Consider the following 20,652-nt stretch of genomic DNA (forward strand, 5'->3'; position numbering starts at 1 on the left):
TTTTGAAACTTTTCAGTCTTCATTACAAAATGTGACATACAAACTATCCGTAGACGTTTCTCACATTGCTTTGAATTAGAGCTGTTTTCTTCACGTAAAGGGATGCGTTTCAGGATTGTGTGGTAATCTTTACAATACAAGGTTTACAGTATAGGTCAGTATAAGGACAAATAGCCCACAAGTTGGGAGGGCAAACTAATATTGTATAGAAAAATATTTCTGGGGAACTGGAAATTCCAAATGTTCTGTGGTATGAATGAGATGTAATTCATAAACATCTACATGGTTCTAAATTCTCAATTTTGTAACAGAGAACTATTCAAACTAGTACTGTATGGACATTCTGCATTCCAAACTTCTGTGGAAAAATGTCTAAGCACAATTTAAGGACAATGAATTAAGCAGTCCATATTAATTTTTAAAAACTGTTCAAAAATATAATTCTTTATTGAAAATTAATTCTTAAACCCAAAGAAACTGCTTAAAACAAGCAGGCTGACTGACCCATGCCAAATTAAAATGAAATAACTGCTTCGAACTTTACAAAATAAATATACACAATAGCACAAACAGTTACGTTCTAAAAATACATGCAATTTGGTAAGTGAACATGAGAAAAAATGTACTGTTTTTTATTGGAGATAAAAAAGGCACCAAAATTTCTATACCTTTACATAAGAGCAAAAATAACTGGTCACTTCATCAGTTCAGGCTGACCCTTTGTAGACATCTTTGTAAATGTTTATGGTAAATGCTAAGTTGCAAAGATGAGAAAAATAAATCCAAGTTAATAATTCTTCTTTTGGGAAGACTTTTCACTGCTGTCATGACTTGCTGTCAGCTTGTTCCTTTTGTGCATTTGTCTCCACTTCATTCCCATTTCCAGCAGGGAACCCATTAGAGACCAACTGCTCAGCTGGTTTTCGTGCAACAAAAAACACACAGTCATAGAGGTATTTCAACATGGAATGGCTGTTCTCTGTGTATGTGGTTGGGACTGATTCTCTCTCCACCTATTGAAAATAAATTTAACACACCTATGAATATCTTCTTTTTTGTAATATTAGACAAATGCTTTAAAGGTTCATCAAAAAATCTAAATATCAAAGTCACCCATATATACAGTATAGCTATATATTACAACAGGTAGAGGAATCGATAATATGTACATACAGAGGCCAAGCAAAAGCTGTTTGAGGAGACAAGCTCTTTAAGAACTGTTTTAATTTGTTGTATGTTAAACAACTAGATGTAGGCACAGTATGTGTTCAGAAAAGATGTAAGGACAATACACAAATGTAGAAAACTACAGATGTTCCTTCAGATTACAACAATATATACTTTACAGTTATTTTAGAAATGCAACACATGCTACATCCTTTTGAGTAGCACAATAATTAGTTATTACAGTGCAAATATGGTGCATGCTTGGTCTTACCTCAAACTGGAATCCATACTTTAAAATAACAGATTTAACATCTTCATAGCTGAGTTCAATTGAAAGTTCATTTGCCATGTTTTCGAAGTGGTACAACAGTGGGCCTAATGTATATAAAAACACATTATAAGAGTGCGTAAAAAATGCCATTTTCAGTTACATGCTTCTCTGTGTATAAAGCAATGGCTTGCTATTTTCAATATATCAGTTTTAGAATATCCAAAATCAAATGTACTCCTTATATTCTTCAGAAGCACTTGATAATACAACTTTAAACTGCAGAATTTAAAGCTGAATGCAATAAATTAAAATTCTGCAGGCATCTGTAGACCACACACAAAAGTTATAAATGTTTTAACAAATGCTGACATTTTGTTTTCTCTTTTCAATACATTTTGTTCTACTTACCCAAATTAATCCATGCTCCACCTGGTTTGAGTATATTCCAGATTGTCTCAATGTAATCAATTATGTTATGTGCTGTATCTATAAAGAAACAGGTTGCTACACAATCCCAGGTATCTTTTTTGGAAAAAAAACATGAGCACCAATGTTAAAAACTCTTGCAAGTTAAAACAAATAAGTGAATCAATCCTAACAATAAATTATAGGTGCTGGTGTTAACATCTAAACTTCTGTGCCAAAGTATTAACTATACACGCCAAATACTAAAAGTAAAGTCACACAATAAAATATTCAGTTATTCAAAACTGGACTTTTGTAGAATTTATGTCTCAAAGACAGAATCATTGTCCAACTTACGTACAACAGTATTTTAATATACTTTATAAGACATTCCAGTTGGGATGATTCAGACTGCAGCTTTTTGCATTTCAAACATAACTCAAAATGTGTATGCAGAATTCATCGAAGGGGCAAGTGTGAGATAGCTGAGTGTATAATAAACCTGTTATAGTGAAACAACTCTTCTGAGTTGTCATACGTTTCTCTAGTTTCCACAGTTAGCAGATAAATACTATGATAGGCTGTGGGACGTAGCTGCTGAGAGGCGTGCCTTTCATGTTTTTATCAAATTTGATAGCATATACTTATAGTCAGACATATGCTTGGATGTCACCTAAGAAAATCAAATAATTCAAAATTTGTCTATCAATGCAGCTGTCTAAAAGCTGAAACTAAAAAAACCTATAATTACTTCAATGAACGAAAATGTGAAAATGTAAAAAAAAAAAAGATGATGGATTTACTCACTAGGTTCTGTGTAAACCTCCAGGAAATCTCCTGCTGCCATAGAAAAATCTGAATTAGGCGGCAGGCTCTGTGGATTGACATCAGGAAATTTAACTGCGCGAGTCTGATCGGAGGACTTCTTGTTATTACTGAACTGGTGGATCCATGGATATAACGTCATTGCATTCACCTCACAACACCTAAGGAGAAAAGGGCAGCAAAATGTAAAATTAATGCTTCAAGAAAAAAAAAACTTCAAACTTATTTTTCAAATAAGACTTCTTTTTTTCCTTTCAGGGAATCTCAAAAGGTCAAATGTTTTTATGAAGGAATGCCAATGTTAGTGGTGGCAGTGTGATGCTATAAGGGGGCCATTAACATCAGCTTAAGGAGTCAGCATGTTGTTCATGGTCATTTTACTCCACATATTATTACATTTACCATTTGAGACCCATGCATCTAATCATTGTTACAGTAACATCAACAATTTTCTCAACCAAATAATTGTTGTCCTACACAGTTAGGTGCACTTACAGAGCCTTGCAAAAGTATTCAGACCCTTCTTGTGGTGTCCCATTTTCATTTGAAATTCTAAAATAATGCAGACACATTTTTTAAATGCAGCAAGTATTTTTGTGTAAGTCTCTACCACCTTTGAACACTCGCTTCGTGCATTTTTTTCCCATTGTTCTTGGTAAATTTGCTGAAATTCTCACAGGTTTTTTTGTGGATTGTTTCTGGACAACAGTTTTAAAAGTCCTTCCACAGATTTTCAATAGGATTCAAATCAGAACTTTGAATGGGCCACTCAAAGACATCTACTTCCTAATTTTTCAATGAAAATTTCTTACTTATTTCTAAGGCACTCCAATGTTTTAGGTGACATACTTTGTCCTGAAAGGAGAATTGTAGTCCCAGTTTAAGGTCTGAAGGTTTTCCTCTACAATTTGCTAGGACTTTGCTGATTCTGTATTTCCATCAGTCATCAGTCTTGACAGGCTTCCCAAAGTAATGCACCTTGATGGGTATGCAGCAAATGTAATAATTAAATGCAATCAAATCCCCTTTGCTACGTTTGCAGTATCACTTAAGTGATACGTTGCAAACCAAATGTGGAACTTTTTTTTTCAGTTCCATTCATGTTTCGTTGAAAGACTGGTACAGTACATTGCTGAACCACAGACATTTTCTCCCATCTCTGCCACTGAACTCTAAGTCTTGCAAAGTTGCCTTTGGCCTCAGGGTGGCATCCCTAACTAGTTTCCTCCTGGCCTGGCTGCTCAATTTAGAGGGACAGACCTAGGCAGTGTCTGGGTGCCTTCCACTTAACAATCAACTTCACATTGCTCAAATACTGTAGGTATTATGAGTCTTTCAAATGTTTTTGTACTTTTCTCCTGATCTGTGCTTTTATACGTCTTTATCCTTGAGTTTTTTTTTTCGTGCTCCTTGGTCTTCATGGTTGAATCTTTGTTAGAAATTCAAAACTTGAGTGGGGGACCTTAAAGAGACAGGTGTATTTATTCGTGTGAACAATACAGCTGCACACGGGCAACACAACTAATTATGTGACTCATTAATGTAATTTTGTTCACCTTAATTAAGTTATGTTCTTCAATGTAAAGTGTTTGAATACTTATGCAATCATGACATTTCAATTTTTCCAAATGATCTATTATTTTTGTTTTTTTCCTTTGTGAAGAGTAGGTTATATATGTAATATTAATTGCTACTATAAAGTGTCAGAACTGCAAGCTTTAAAGCAACACAATATGAAAACTGTGCAAGGGTCTGAATACTTTTGCAAGGCACTATAAGACTTTCTGCTTCACAATGTGGTTCCAATGTTTTGATATGCACTACAATCTGTGGGTTGAGATAAGAAGATACAGTTGTCAACATAAATTGACACTTGTGTTCAAGCTAATGGAAAAATACTACTCAATTTCACCCAAATATATCAAAGTATGTCACAGAATCTGAGAGCAAGATGGCAGAAGCAAGAATGCAGAGCAGGATATACTGAATGTTTTAAAACACGGAATTAACTCATCACATTTAAGGATAATTTGCTCAATAATTTGGCTCCTTTTCCTGAAACCTGTTTTGTACTGATTAGGTTTTACTAAAAACTAAAAGAACCACCAGTTTCTTACAAGTCTGAAATAATAGAGGAATAAATACCTGTTAAGAACAAAATGGGAAGAGAAAAGCATAAAGAAGCTCCACTCATTTCCCTGACAGGCATAGCCTAGCTTGGCTATCTCCCAGGCTAGTCTTCCAAGGCCTGCACCGGGCACAAGAACACTCACCTTTGAGATGTCACTACAAATAGAAAAATATACATAGTTGGTAAGAGTGTAAACTGTCTACCGACCAAAGTTAGTATACAGAAAACAAATACAGAGAATAAATACTTCACTGACTCCTAGTTAGGATATTTATACTTTCACTTAGAATGGGAGTGATTCAAGAGATTAGAGAACTGCAGATGTAACACCGATTTATAAAAATGGGGACATAACCTGAATGAGATACTGTATCTATTCATAGATCAGACTAATCTAAAAAATAAGGGGATCGACAGACTGAATTAGTGATAAAAGAATTACAAAATGACTTAAGACTTAAGAGTTAAACAAAGATTTAAGGCTTAATTTAAACAAAATCGTGGAGTTGGCAGACAAATGGCAAATGAAATTGACATATTTCTATATATCACTGTAAATATTGCATGGATGATCTGGAGCTGCAGGAAGCCACATCTAAAAGGGAATTAGGAGTTCATGTAGATTGTCCTCATTGTGACCATGTGGAGAAGCAATAACAAAAGCAAAGAAAATCCATGGAAGTTCTCTTACCTCTTACCTCACTTATCACAGTACAGCTTTAATATCCTTATGTTTTAGCCTTAGTTTTATAATGGAAAATCTAGTCGATCTCTAGACTCAATCTAATTAAACATGCATTTTACGTGTCTGCAGCAAAAGCTTGGCATAGCTCCTCAACTGGTTACATAAAGAATCTGGTGAGCTCACTGGATCTCAGACTTCTTGCAGCTATGAAGTGCAACCAAATGATGACTTTTACATTCTGAAGCTTTCTAAAAGTGAATGGGTCTCAATACTTCCGGTCACTTGAAATAACCACGTTGAACACAGAAACATGTTTTTGATCCGATATGATCAAATGTACGCATCTAATTATGCATGAACTAAACTGGGACTCAACATTGATATTAATCAAATGATCTCAAATACAAACTGCCTGACTATAAAGCAAAAAAAGTCGTTTTCACTTTGTGACATCAATACTTTTGGAATGTGTTAATCCAGAGAACATTTTCACACTTAGTAATACAAGGACATAGCGTCAAAATTGGAAACTTAAAGATAATTTAAAATGGCTTACGATGGACAGCTTCTTTACACAAACAGTTGTGTGTACCTGGAACAAGATTCTCAGCCAGGCAGTTGAGGCCCAAACTCAAGGCACTTCACTTAGCTACTAAACCACCAAATGAGGAAGACAACACCATATCAATACTATCCCAGACTCTAATTCGACATGAGTGGGAGGTACTTAGAGTCATGTGAAAAAGAAAGTACACCCTCTTTTAATTCTATGGTTTTATATATCAGGACATAACAAAAATCATCTGGACCATACCAGGTCCTAAAATTAGGTAACTCTAACCTCAGGTGACAAACAACACATAACAGATTCCACTATGTCTTTATTTAACAAAAAATAAGTCAACATGCAGAAGCCATGTGTGAAAAACCAAGTACACCCCATGATTCAGTAGCTTGTAGAACCACCAGCAATAACTTGAAGTAATTGTTTTCTGTATGTGTTTACCAGTCTCTAACATAGCTTTTGGAGGATTTTTGGCCCACTCTTCAGTACAACACTGCTTCAGTTCATTGATGTCTGAGGTCATTCGTTTACGCACAGCTCTCTTAAGGTCCCGCCACAGCATTTCAATGGGGTTGAGGTCTGGACTTTGACTTGGCCATTCCAACACCTTGATTCTTTTCTTTTTCAGCCATTCAGTTGTAGATTTGCTGGTGTGCTTGGTATCATTGTCCTGTTGCATGACCCAATTTCGGCCAAGCTTTAGCTGTCAGACAGATGGCCTCACATTTGTCTCTAGAATACTTTGGTATAAAGAGGAGTTCATGGTCGACTCAATGACTGCAAGGTGCCCAGGTCCTGTGGCTGCAAAGCAAGCCCAGATCATCACCCCTCCACCACCATGCTTGACGGTTGGTATGAGGCGTTTGTGGTGATACGCTGTGTTTGGTTTTCACCAAACATGGCGTTGTGCATAATGACCAAACGTCTCTACTTTGGTCTCGTCTGTCCAAAGAACATTGTTCTAGAAATCTTGTGGTTTGTTCAGATGCAACTCTGCAAGCCTAAGCCTTGCTGCCATGTTAACCGTGGCCTGTAGATCCCTAGATGTAGCTCTTTCTCTGAGCATTATACAGTCTGACCTTGGGGTGAATTTGCTAGGACGCCCACTACTGGGAAGATTGGCAACTGTTTTGAATGTTCTCCATTTGTAAATAATCATTCTTACTGTATAATGATGCGATTTCAAACTTTTGGAAATTTCCTTATAACCCTTCCCAAATTGATGAGCAGCAACATTGGCATCTCTGAGTTCATTGCTGAGGTCTTTTCTCCTTGGGATCATGTTAACACACACCTGAATGCTCCAGACCACCAAACTGCCAAACGTTCTGCTTTTATAGAGGTGGTCACACTTCCTGATGATCAACTAATCAAGCAATATTTGATTAGCAGCACCTAGCTGCTAATTACCTTCTTAATTCCTATGGAAGTGTAAGGGTGTACTTCATTTTCCCCACATGGTTTCTGCATTTTGGTTTATTTTTTGTTGAATAAATAACGACAGTGAAATCTGCTATGTGTTGTCTGTTATCTGTGGCTAGATTTGTCTAATTATAGAAGTTGGTGAGGACTAGATGATTGTTATTTATGCCCTGATATGAAAAACAATTGAATTGAAAGAGGGTGTACTTTCTTTTTGACTGTACATTATGTGACACCACTTTTTTAACAATTATCAAATGGACCAAGCTGTGTAAGAACAGAGCTCCTGTTCAAACTTTTGTAAGATACAGAGTGCTTTATAGAGATCCCACTCAAACAGAATCACATTCCTTTTTTTTCACTCCATAAAGCATATTCTCATGATAACAGTTAATTAAACAGACCTACTAACTTTATAGGAGCCCTGGATATGAAGTTCTTTTACAGAAACACACATTTTAAAATAATTGAATTTCTTAGGTTAATATTTGTTTTTAAACATAAAAAAGAACTGCATTATAGGTTGACCTGAAGTGGACGGTCTAATAAATCCAAATACTTATGACTACAGGAAGTTTTGTCCAGCAATGGAAAGACCTAATTTCGTATTTCAATATTTTCCCAGGTTTTGGGTATACATTATATTAATACCAGGTGAGCTGAAGATGAAAACTATGCAATCCTGTTCAGTACCAAAATGTCACTGAAATCTACTTGAAATTGAAATATATTTCAATGTTCCAAACCTACAAAAATTAAGTATGGAAAATATTTTCAAAATTTTACATGTATCATTTCCATATACCAATGGTTGCAATTAACGCTTATAGCATTAAAAAGCCTGGCAATTGTTTTATGCTTTAAGGTAAAACTGCTGGAATATTGGGATTAAATATCCCATGTTTGAACAAAAATCCCAACAACTAGTTCCAAATACAAATGGTTTTGATTCAAAATAATAACAGCAACCTTATTTTAACTGCACATCGTTTTAGAGAAAAGACATTTCATGAATTTCTAGAAACAAGCCTACATGTGCCCTAAGCCTTATGAGGAGTCTTTAGCAACCCTTTTATAAACTTGAGTTTGGAAAATACCATTGATCTCTTGGGAAGATCCTCAGTATCTCATGGATCAGCGGCTGATAGCAGGCTTCCCTTTCAGCTTTCCCAGCTTCACTCCAGTCCCGCACAAACTGTTTGATAGTTGACTTCAGTTTGTCCATATCAAATGTAGAAGATGGACGTACCTTTCTCAGTTCATCCTGAGATTAAAACAAATAATGGTATTATAAGGTTACTGTATAACACTACATTTTCTGTAGGCATTAAGTACATGCTATTTTTTTTCCTACACTACAAAAAGTGTTTCAGTTGTGTCTAATTCTAAGTTGTGTAAATATAACAATGTTAAAACATTAGTTTATGTTTGTGTATTCTAAACTACTGTTTTGTCTAGATTTGCACCCCTTTCATAGTATGTATTTTTATGGGACGCATGTTATCTTTGGAAAAAATGCTCTGAAAATCAATCATCCTGGTAGATGTTGATTGGTAGATTATTATGGGAAGAATATTTGAAATGTATATAGTATTTGAAAATCTGAAAGGCACAGTGGCACAGTGTTTATCATTGCTGTGCAGCGTTGGGGTCCTGGGTTCAATTCCCGGGGTGCTATCTGCATGGAATTTGTACCGTCTCCTCATGTTTGCGATGCCAATTTTCCCAGAAGCCATTTCAGTATGACTTTGGACTCTGTGAGGAAAGTAAAGCGCTTGGAGGAAACCCATGTTGACATAGTGAGAACATAGAGTACAAACCCTACTTACATAGACCTCAGGTTGGGAAATGAACCCATGTGTCAAGCTCTGTGAGGCAGCAGTACTAACCACTGTGCTCCGTATTACAGAAATATTAACATTACAACTGCAGCGAAATGGATATTATGTCATGGAAAACATTATGGTACCTCTGAGTTGACAAACACAAAAAGTAGGTTTAAAAACCAAATCCACATCCTAGAATAACACTATAGTTTAAGGTTAGTTTAAGGCTCCTTTGCTCAGAAAATGAAAATGCAACATACATCTTCTGCATAGTCCATATTTTCAAACATGTGAACACAGTTGAGCACAATGGCCTGCAACACCTCCTGGTTGATATCGATACATCTGCGGATCTTTCTGAGGTGAGGGATGAAATTTGGAAGCAGCCTCTGTTGACGATCTGGAAGGAAACGAAACTGCCGCTCTGCACGGTTCACCCTCTCATGAACATGAATCCTGAAAGGGACAAAAACGAGACATTTTACTTGATTTCTGGTAGTGCAGGAACAAAATAACATTTCATACTTTTAAAATATGCTATCAGAGTTCATATGCATATTAAATTATTTCAACAGGATTTCTTGAGAAGTGCACTTAAAGTTTATTACATATTTATATGAATCATTCATATTAGAATTAATATTATATATTCATATCTGATTAACAGGCTGGGCATTTTACTTACACAGCTTGAAAAAAATAACTGAAACAATACAGTTTGAAACTAAAGCTTTCCAACTACCCAAACAGAAAAAAATGTCTCATCTAAATAATACAGATCTGGCGTCTATCTTTTTCAACACATATGGTTTGAGCTTAGAGAGCAAAGCACATTCATTTCTAGTTTATTTGTCACTTGAAGTATATTTCAAGAATCTCTTAGGGTGTGAAACTGAAAATGCTTAAAGATCGTTTTCTGATATTAACAGGAGAGAAATTGTTTTTAAATGCAGTAGAATAGTTCAGAAATCCAAGATGACAGATACATTTGGGATGAGTAAAGTAAATGAGGTTATTTTTTCCCCACTCCATTCTATGTTTTGCATCCTTAAACTGAACACTACCTCTTCTTTAAAAATCTACAACAAATTCATAAGGGTACTGTCCACAGCTTGTAAGGCCAGGCATTCTTTTTACTAAGAAAGCTGTACAACAAAAAAAGGGTGTGTGTACATCAAGGTATGTCAAGTTTTAAATACTTAAATGTTAAAAATGGTGGTATCTCTAAACTTGTTAAAGTCATCTGCCCATGTAATATTAAATGTCAAAATCCGATGAAATAAAACATTTCCCTTACTATAGGTCTTGACACGTTTTTTTCTGTCAGATTAAGTTGTGGTCAGTAATCACACGCTTTTTGAAAATACCACTTTAATCGCAAATCACTAATGAAATCTTAGGCCAGTAATAATGCAGAGGTAGAAGAAAAGTCATATCTGACACCACATTTTGTGAAAAAAAAAGTCTTTTGAAAGTAATTTACATATAATTTAGGGTGCTTGCACAATATCTTACTGCCTGAGCATCAGTCACCCTTATAAAACAAGTTCCTTATCCATGGCTAGTAGTGACAGAGATGATGATCTATTCCTGCATTTCTCAGCCCCACTCTATACGTTTCCAAATATCTGATAATGTCTGCATACACATTTGTATTTAATCATTATAGTTAACACTAGAATATTGCAATAGAGCAATAGCCTATTGGAATGTATTTATTTTAAATCTTATGTATTTATTCATAATGTCAAACTGTGGTTTCATTGTTTTCCAATGAAATACCCGATGGGAAGCATAGTTCACATGTAAGTTTCTATGGATTGACAGGATAAAAATATTAATTCCTATTCCATTTTAGGTACTATACACCAACTTTTATTAGACAATAACATTGTATTGTACAGTACTGTTTGACAGCTATATTAGAAGAACCGTCAGAAAAGTACACCGCAAACTTAGTCATGTTCATAGCAATGTAAACTCGCTGACCATTTCTTACTTGTATTAGAAAAGCAAATCAAATTGGAGAAAGAAAAAAGAGATCAGTTCATTGTCCGCATGTTTTTTTAACTTCATCCTACATATTCCGAACAATCGGAGATCCAGGTACTTATGAAAATACTATTCGACCCATACAGCTCCAGAACCTTAGTGCTGGGGTCCCATACAGCAGTTTACTGTATGTCTAAACTTCAAGCAAAACAGACGTCTACTGCTCTACAACAGCTTGTGATGAAGTGAGAACAGAAACCCCCCAATTTATACCAGCGAGTAGAAGCACAAGATCACGCTTTTTAAAGGATTATGATGTATCTCGGCATTTCGCAGATTTCACTACTGTATTATTTTTAAGTAAACACTGGTTATTTCAGCACTGAGACAGAACAATGTCTTTATTTTGCTGAAGCCTTAGTAGCAGACCTGGGAAGCTAAAGAGGCTTCAGCTTGAACTCAGCTTGACCATTTTTTAAATTACATTAAGCGTTAAATTACGGTTTTTCCCTTTAATGTAAGGAAAACGTTTATTATATACTGCTCGAAAAAATAACTGCTTAAAGCATCCCCACCGTTCTGGAATATAGCACAAACATTGCCTAGACATAATGACTTGTTAATTTTTTTTACCTATAGTATCTAAAGGCATCTATAACTTTCCAAAAGTGCTGCCTTTCAAGTCTCTCTTCCTCCTCTGGCGTATATCTGATCCGTTCTTTATAAAAATGAGTTTCTTCTTGCTCCCCATCAGCGTTTAACTCCCGCTTTGCTTCGGCCATCACTGGGCACTGAAGGTATCAGACACAAGCAATCGAAGATGAACGTGTAACGGCAGGTCAAAAATCGATCTCAGAATAATCGCTCATATTTTCCTTTTTGAATTCAACAATTTCTGCACAATAGCAATTTAGTTTGTATATCAGAATATTGTATTTAATGCATTAGCTTTATACTAATTAGTTTGTGTAATGTAATGTGGATTCCATTTTACATCCAAGCATTTTGGGCTCAATCCTGGACTTTTTAGGCGTCTTTCTATTCATATTCATACTGCAATAAATAATTGCATTTGTCTCTCAGTTAATAACAGTTGTTTCTCCTCATCATGATGTAAAGAAAACACCAACTGAGAGGATTGAAGTAACACGATGAACAGACTGTTTAATTGTTCCCCCATCTTGTCAGCTCTCAAACTTATCAGAGGATACTTCGACATCTTTACAGTTTTTCTGCAGTGACAAATTAAAAAAATACACTACAGTACACTCCGCGACAACGTGTGGAACCACCAGTGATCGTAAAAGGAAAGTAATGTAACAAATTAGATGATTCTTTATATAAGTAAGTTGTTGGTTGGGGTACGTTGGTGAATTATAAAGTTCCACTAGTATTTCCATTAATTTGTAACTGCATTTTTCTTCTATTTTTTATAATATACCAGAAGGAGACTAAGTCTTAAAACATTTTACAGCAGCACTAAAATGTAACACACATACAATTGCTCTCCCATCTGGATTTTTATTGACTTAAACTGTGTCTTTTAGTAATACAGTGACACTTTTTTGCAGGTAATAGTTTCGTTTTAAGATTTTTCATACAGTATATAAAACCGATTTGTTTTACTTATGACCTAAGTAGAAACTCTTGTCACAATCAGAAACGGTTTACATGGTATTACAAGAGACAGGTGAGTTAATACACATAGTTTTCGGTTAAATGGTATCTTCAGCAGCTTCTGTCCTCTATTTTCCTGTAGGATTGACAATTTTCCCCATGAAAAGTATGCTCCTGGTTTCATGATTACTGATTACAAAATGGAAAGGACGGTTGAATGTCAATGTCAAGGGTGGAGGAAACAAGCTGGATCCAAGCAGGATTTCAATACCAGTCCCTGCAGTTGCAGACGTTCCTACTTCATCCACATCTAGTGTTGCCTTGTGATCAACCTTAAAAATATCAAACAACAAGCATGTTATTTCACAAAGATTGGGAATAGAAAGCATCCAGTATGGCATTCTCAGCTTACATTAAAATATTTCTGAAATGGTTAAAAATGTTCTAGAAACTGAATTGCTGGTGGCAGTAAGATTATAATGCACACACTAATATTTGCGATGACATAGGCATGGATTTTAAAATAACTGTGATATCACAGGTGCATGACATAATATTATGTAATATTAAAAATATACCTTTTATGTTTTATATAAAACACACTATATATAGGAACAAGTAATAGATTTATTCCATGATTGAAAAGAGAAGAAAACACAAAGTTTCGACCGTGGAGCCTTCTTCAGGTGTGAGCACTGTGAACACTATAGATAAATATTATATAAAAACGGAAGACTTTTCCTAAGAAAGATACATGTGCTTTATGCTTTTAAACTAACTGGTAGCAGCTAAGCTGCATTTTCTTCTCTTGTTTGTAATCTGTTCCGTATTCATAGTTGTTATTACCATATTGCCCCTATAGCTTACTGTAGGTCATGCCATTTCATAAAAACATAAGTGGTTTAGTATTCAGTATTTGAGTTCAATTAAAAATACCAGATTGATAATCTGGTATTAGTTGAAAAGACTTGATTTTAATTGACACAAGAACAGTTAAAGATAAAACCTGGTCCTGTTTCATAAATAAATCAGATTCTTCCCTTTCTATCAAGACAAAGATTGCCTGTTTGTCAGAGAAGTTGCTAGTGGAGAATTACACATTTTACTTTAACAATCAAAAGACTAGTTCAGACAAACCAGGAAATATGCACTGTGAGGGACTGGCTACATAAAGAGTTAATCATGAACCTATGACCGTTACATCAGTATGTGAATTTCTTTTCAGTTTGCAGTGGCTACAGTGATTGTATTATAATTTGAAATAACCGAAGCATTTGCAAAATGTAGCTCAGCATCTACTTGAAAACGATCAGGAACCGTTCAGAGTAAGCTGGTTGTAGGTTTTGAGATGAAGTCACCATTTGCTGTGGGCCAGAGGACACTTGAGGTGGCAGCAGAGAGAGTGGTTGGGGTGTTTTACTCACTGAATACCACTTTGCACTTGACAAACCTGACAGAATATAACATGTGAGAAAATATTGTGGTAAGTGTTGTAGTGATTGTTGTTTGTTCTTCCCATGTTCCTGTGGGTTTCCTCCCATATTCCAAACATATACCGATTAGGTTAATAGGCCCCCATCTTATGTAATATGTACCCCACCTTGTACCTGTTGCCTGCCGGGATGGGCTTTGGCTCCCAAAGTGACCATGAATTGTAAGAAGTGGTTAGAAAACAGATAAATCGATGTCGAATACAAACCCCTTCCTGTGTAAACCCAATAAAATGTTTAATAAATCTTTGATATTTCAAATGTTCTTCACAAAAAATGGCAGGATTTCAACAAAACATATTATTGTACTCTGCCATAAATAGACATTCTCGATAGTACACAAGTCCTTACATGATGGGGTATTGAAGGTAGACTTTTTTCTCACTAAAAATTCTAACTTGTATTAAAATGAAGAGATGATGAATGTGTTGTCCTGTAGCCCTGCCAGGTTACAATGCTTTTCTGTAGTATGAGCAAACTCTAATATGGAGTAAAGACATTTCAAATTCGATTGGATTAATCCACCTTGGTAAGGGAACAACCACCTGATCATAAGGACAATGCTATCAGAACACCCCTCTCCCAAATTGGTGAGCCAGGGTGCTATGGAGATACAGTATGACTTTTATGCTCTTGGTATCGATGAGTGTGTCAAATGGATACTGTGTGCTTTTTATTCTATTTTCCACTTAAGAAAATAATGAAGAGGTTTAATTAAAATTCATTAATGTACCTTACCTTTGAGACAAATACATTTTCCTTTGAAATTCCGGAAAGGTCTGCACTTCGTTCAAACATGTCCTTCATTCCCATTTCAGACAAGATATCCTTCAGTGAATAGGACGTTGAAAGAGAAAACTTGGGCAAACTCAATGACACTCGTCTACAAAAGTAAAGAAAATGTTCGTGTAAATGCAATCCATTCATCCCACAACCATTTGTCTTCTTTTCCATATATCTATATAGAGTATTAATACTGAAGGTTCCCCTTTACAACACATAAACCATAAGAATCCTTTATTTATTATATTGTGTCTGTATACAAATATTTACAGTATCTGTTAAATATTTATCTGATAGGAAAATCATTGTACATTTCTGAATTTTTATGTGAGAGTTGCCTGGAGTTTATTTGGTGGTATCAAAGGCTCACATACAGTATAGGACTCAGTAAATGATATGTATTTTATGGAACTTTTTGTGTGTCATAATTTAGTGATACTTTGAATATTATAATGGTTTCTGTAACTGGACCAAACCACAAACTTTATGCCTGTTGGCTTTTTATATTCTGAACTATATACGGTAAGTCTGTCTCCACTATAGTTTTGCATTCTACTTATCTCTTGTTTTACGCCCTAGCAAGGTAAACTTTCAGTGAACTCCATACAGCATTCAATATGTTTATTAATATCAGTATATTTCATTCTTCATTCTGTACTTTGAATTGTTATGGTGGTGTGTTCAGGGCCATTATTTTAATGAAAACAAACTCACCAATCACGTCCCCGTCCTGTGGACACTGCATTACAAGAACATGCTTTGATATTATATGTTTAAAACTGTGTAGTCCTTTTTTTATTCCTCTTTGTGGACTAGCTAAATAACCCCCATCTTCATCTGATCAATTTCATGTAAATACCACCTACTGCTTTTTCGCTGATCTGTGCCATTTCCTCAGATGCTCTCTGCACCAAGACTCCTCCAAGTCCTTAACTTCTCTCTCAGGCAGGAGGAGAATCATTGAGACTCCTCCTTTGTAGCCAAGTCTCAGGACATGAGTGGAAGACTCTTTGTCATGATAAACATCAAATGAGCCATCTTTATGCATCATCTGAATTGGAACAGTTGTATTATCATCAACATGAAAGACATCTTGACTTGTGGCCCTCGGATCAAAGGGAATTTCCCATTTACCTATAAAATAAAAGTATAAGTTTAGATTTAAATGAATTGATCCCATTATAATACGAAATAAACTTTTATACAGGTAAAAAATAAAGGTTGATACAACACATTGATACAATCCATTTTTTAAGCAAATAAAATAAAACTCAGAGGAAATTAGCATTCTAATACCATTGATTTCACTAAGTATGGTTACATGAAAAAGCGTTTAAGAAATTCATCACAACAAATCAGTAAATATTTCAATATTCTATACACTTACAGTATTCAAAAGTACATTGTGTCCATGTATCTATACAGCACTTCACATTAATGCTAACAGCTCTGTACAAAAAGGACATTTAAAAAGATAAATTAGTTTTATAACTTGGTGAAATAACAAAAAATAATTGTTGTATTGGACAATAGTTACTGGGCATTTCAGAACAAAAGTCTGTCTTCAACTGTGTAGACAGAAAAGTAAGCAGTAAAAAAGTCAGGTTTTGCCAGATACTAAGTAGTTCTTTTGGTTTTATTCTTGTATTGTTAAGTATTGAAGATACCTTGAGGCACTGAAGTGTTGAAGCACTTTGAGAAAAAAAAGAGCAACAAGGCTATTAGTCATAAAACAAATAGAGTTTTGAATTGCACTCAATCCTTTCACTTGACATCTTACCTTTGAAAAATATGGAGCTGACAAGGAACATTACCATATCCTGATTCAGGTCATCTATGAAATGTGGGATTTTGCCATGAGTTTTATCTTCAACATATTTATTAATCAAATGCAGCGCTGCAGTTTTGTTGGTAAAGTCAACAGTGAATCCTTCTGAGTGGTAATATTGTTTAATGTCCTCCAGAAATGTTTGAAGTGGTTTAAAACCCTCACGGATGAACACTGCATTTCCAACAGACAGGTCCACCTCTTTCTTCCGACTGAGACTTTGGAGGATTTTTTCAAAGGCTTCATTCACTTCTTCTTCAGTGATGTGAGTTTCATTGAAACCGAGACCTCGGAACAGCTCATCATGCGTCTTGCCCTTTGCACCCAACGACAGCATAGCAAGGGCAGTGGAGATGCTCAGGGGAGAGAAGATTATGTTTTTAGATTTTGCATCTGGCTGTGCAGCAATGTGTTTATACAAGCTGAAGCCAAATTCGGTAATTGCAGGTTGTACGTCTAAACTGCAATTGTGGTGGTGCTTGTGGCCATGGTGGGGCCCATGACCATGGTGATGCCCGTGTCCCTCGTGATACCCGCGTCCCTCGTGATGACCATGACCATGACCATGACCATGGCGATTCCCACGTCCTTGGTGATGCCCATGACCTTGGTGATGTCCATGGCCTTTGTGATGCTCACATTCTTGATGATGCCCTTGGCCATTAGAATGATCACCATCGTTGTGAGAATGATCTTCATGGATTTTACCCTGGACAACAAAGCAGAGCAAAGCTGCTGTGATGCAGAAACAAGTCACCTTCCCCATCTTCGTAGTTATTGTTCTTTAATGACCTGTTATTGAAAAAAAAACAACATATACTGTATAACTTGGTAAAAATACATACTGTACATAGTGAAGATGAATAAGTATTGAGACAGTACAATCTGATTCTGAAATAAGTTTATTATTTTGCGAACATACTGTACTTTGATTGTCCTTGTGTGCTATCTCTTAAGTGAATGTATCTTGGAAAACCTGGTACTTTAAACTGCTACTGTAACACTATTATACCAGGTTTATTTTGAAGACCTTATATTATTTATTATGAATAAATGTATTATGAATATTGTAATTGTGAACACAGATCATTTTTGGATCTGTGTTAGTACTAACTATTAATGCTTTTGATATACAATGATTAGGAAAAGTATTTTAAAAAGTCTTATGATGTCCATTTTGGTTAAATTACAAAATTATACAGTACATACACATTTGTAAATTTAATATGCAAAGCCCCAATGCTCAAACAAAAGACTTTTAAAGGTAATATATGTTACAGTAAATGTTTGCCAAAACTAAAGTGAAAAAAATGAAATATGTTAATAATATCAGTATTCAGACCTGTAAAGTCTTTCTAAGTAAATCTCAACCAGTTTTGCTGACTGATTTGGTAGGAATTTTTGACTGTCCCTTTTTTCAAATTTGCTCAGACTCTCAAAAGTTGCTTGAGTATTTCTTAGGGACTCCAGTATTTAAGAGCCTTTCCACAGGATATCAGTAAGATTCAAGTCAGGACTTACGTGATTTTTTTGTAGAGCAATATGAGATGGGATTTGCATTTTACCATAGAGGCGAGCCTTCTGCAGTCACTGGGATATTGCGGGCCAATGTATAGTATTTGTCTCCAAAGCAGTTCTTTCAAATTGGTCAGACAAACGGTTTTTCTTTGGTAATTTCTTTTGAATCAACGTTTAATTAATATTCATATATTTGATACATATAAAATGCTCTGAATACTCTACATGCTCATCCATGTTGATTTTCAATATTAAGTACTGTATTAATGCACTGTTAAAAATCTAAAATGGCAATTCCATTATATTTCATATTGTTGGAGTGCTGGGCAAATATAAGTTTTTCATGAGAGAATTGCATGTGTAATGAATTTCATTTTAATTTTCTTCATTTCACAAAAAATCCCTCCTCTGTTTTTTTGTTTCATTTTTATCATGTTTAAAATAGCAGAAAAAGGAAAAAAGGTTTTTGGAGTATTTTTTTATTTTTAAATGTATTTTTCCGGTCTCTCAGGTGATGTTATCAAGGTGTTTTTCATCTTTACTCCTCAGTTTGCGTATGCATTCGTGAGGAGAGGTATGTTAAGTTCATGACCTCCAATTCATGAATTGATAAAATGTTAAAAGTGTAGCATAAGAGTTACAAAAACGATGTAATGTAAGATGGCAGAATATGTATACACATTCAAGGTGCAGTTTTGATTTACATTTCTATCATGAATAAGGGGTTATATGGATGCAATGCAATGTGTGGTTGTCGGTTTATTGTTAAGCCTGTGAAGCGGAAATTTAAATTTTCCCCCCTTTTTGCTTTCGGGGTGTACAGAGTGGGTGCAGGCGGAGCTGAAGCAGTTTCTTTTATTTACTGCATTACAATCCTCCTTCATTCAGAGCGCACTTGTGAAGAGAGCAAATAAACCTACTCAAACCGGCAGACTGTCTATGGATCGCAATTATATTTCTACACTACACCTAACAGAGTCATAGCCGTAATCGAAATAAAAACAGTAGGACCCACATTTTGTCCCAGATGAGATTTTGCATACAAGAAAGGATGTACAGTTAAATTTAGCACTTACCGTGTTTGCCTGCGTTGTGGTGCATGTGTGTTTCATGGGGGTCTTATCTAAATTTATACATCTCTCGGGAGTTCATTGTTTACTTATAACAGTCATCAACCTCTAGTCTAAACCCTTCACTATCAAACAATCCCCAGCCGATATTTGCGAACTTTAACAAAGTTTAAAATGCGAGCATTCTGTAAACAGTTCATATCGCTAGAAAAAGGGGTTACGAAAATAGTGAAGTAATAAAAATTAGCGAGCGGGTTAATCAGTAGATAAAATAAATCATTATAACCCCGAACTTGTAAAGATTTTGGCAAGAAAATACCCGAGCAGTAATTTTGAGTGTCTTGTTCTCTGGCACAACTTTGGTGAAAACAGCAATGGTTTACAATACAACGTGTTAAACAAATATGAATTAATATTGACAATTCATACATTAAACTAGGTTAAAGATGTGAGCCTGGCCAGTACCTGAATGGAAGAGCTTCTTGGAAAATTTGCTGCTGTAAGAGGTGTTAGTGGGGCCAGTAGGGGGCGCTCCCTCTGCAGTCTGTGTAGGTCCTAATGCCTCAGTATAGTGACGGGGACGTAAAACCGAGGTCTTGACTCTCCGAGGTAATCCCAGGGTGTTTCTCAAAAGAGTAGGGGTGTAACCCCGGTATTCTGGGCAAATATTCCCCTGGGTTTTACTAACCATGGCCACCTAATAATCCCCATGTACGAATTGACTTCATTTTTATGTTCCCCACTGTTGCATTATCCAGTTGGGTACTACACATTGGTGGTGGTGGATAGGAGTCCCCATTACCTATAAAACTTGGAATGGAGTGTTCAGAAAAGTGCTATATAAGTCTGATTAATTATTATTATTAATATAAATATTATATTAATATTATTGTAGCGCCCGGCTTGGGTACACGGCGAGGGGCAGGACGGGAGTTGTAGTGGTCAGGGCGGGGACTAGGAAAGCCACTGACCAGTGCAGCTGACCAATTGTAAAACGGGTTGCACAGAGTAAATAGTTCCCTGGTTTCGCACCCCTTTTGTACTCGTACTCCATTGC

At 35.7% G+C, this 20,652-nt stretch overlaps 2 protein-coding genes across 2 annotated transcripts; both read right to left on the minus strand.

The window, feature by feature from the left end:
- Window positions 1-411: 411 nt before the first annotated feature.
- On the minus strand, window positions 412-12,651 carry carnmt1 (carnosine N-methyltransferase 1). Its single transcript, XM_088630127.1, has 8 exons — window positions 11,923-12,651; window positions 9,558-9,753; window positions 8,569-8,735; window positions 4,814-4,954; window positions 2,651-2,829; window positions 1,847-1,960; window positions 1,439-1,542; window positions 412-1,013 (listed from the first exon to the last, which is right to left on the minus strand). The coding sequence occupies exons 1-8, from the start codon at window positions 12,069-12,071 to the stop codon at window positions 825-827; spliced, it is 1,239 nt and encodes a 412-aa protein (XP_088486253.1). The 5' UTR covers window positions 12,072-12,651; the 3' UTR covers window positions 412-824.
- A 139-nt stretch (window positions 12,652-12,790) lies between these two features.
- On the minus strand, window positions 12,791-19,756 carry LOC148673541 (alpha-1-antitrypsin-like protein CM55-MS). The gene is made up of 5 exons (XM_088630126.1): window positions 19,602-19,756; window positions 16,960-17,799; window positions 16,046-16,313; window positions 15,135-15,279; window positions 12,791-13,238 (listed from the first exon to the last, which is right to left on the minus strand). Exons 2-5 carry the CDS (start codon window positions 17,771-17,773, stop codon window positions 13,035-13,037), a joined length of 1,431 nt encoding a protein of 476 aa, XP_088486252.1. The 5' UTR covers window positions 17,774-17,799; window positions 19,602-19,756; the 3' UTR covers window positions 12,791-13,034.
- Between the last annotated feature and the right edge of the window lie 896 nt (window positions 19,757-20,652).

This window comes from Lepisosteus platostomus, chromosome 4 (genome assembly GCF_059453375.1).
Source record: "Lepisosteus platostomus isolate fLepPlt1 chromosome 4, fLepPlt1.hap1, whole genome shotgun sequence".
NCBI lineage: Eukaryota > Metazoa > Chordata > Actinopteri > Semionotiformes > Lepisosteidae > Lepisosteus > Lepisosteus platostomus.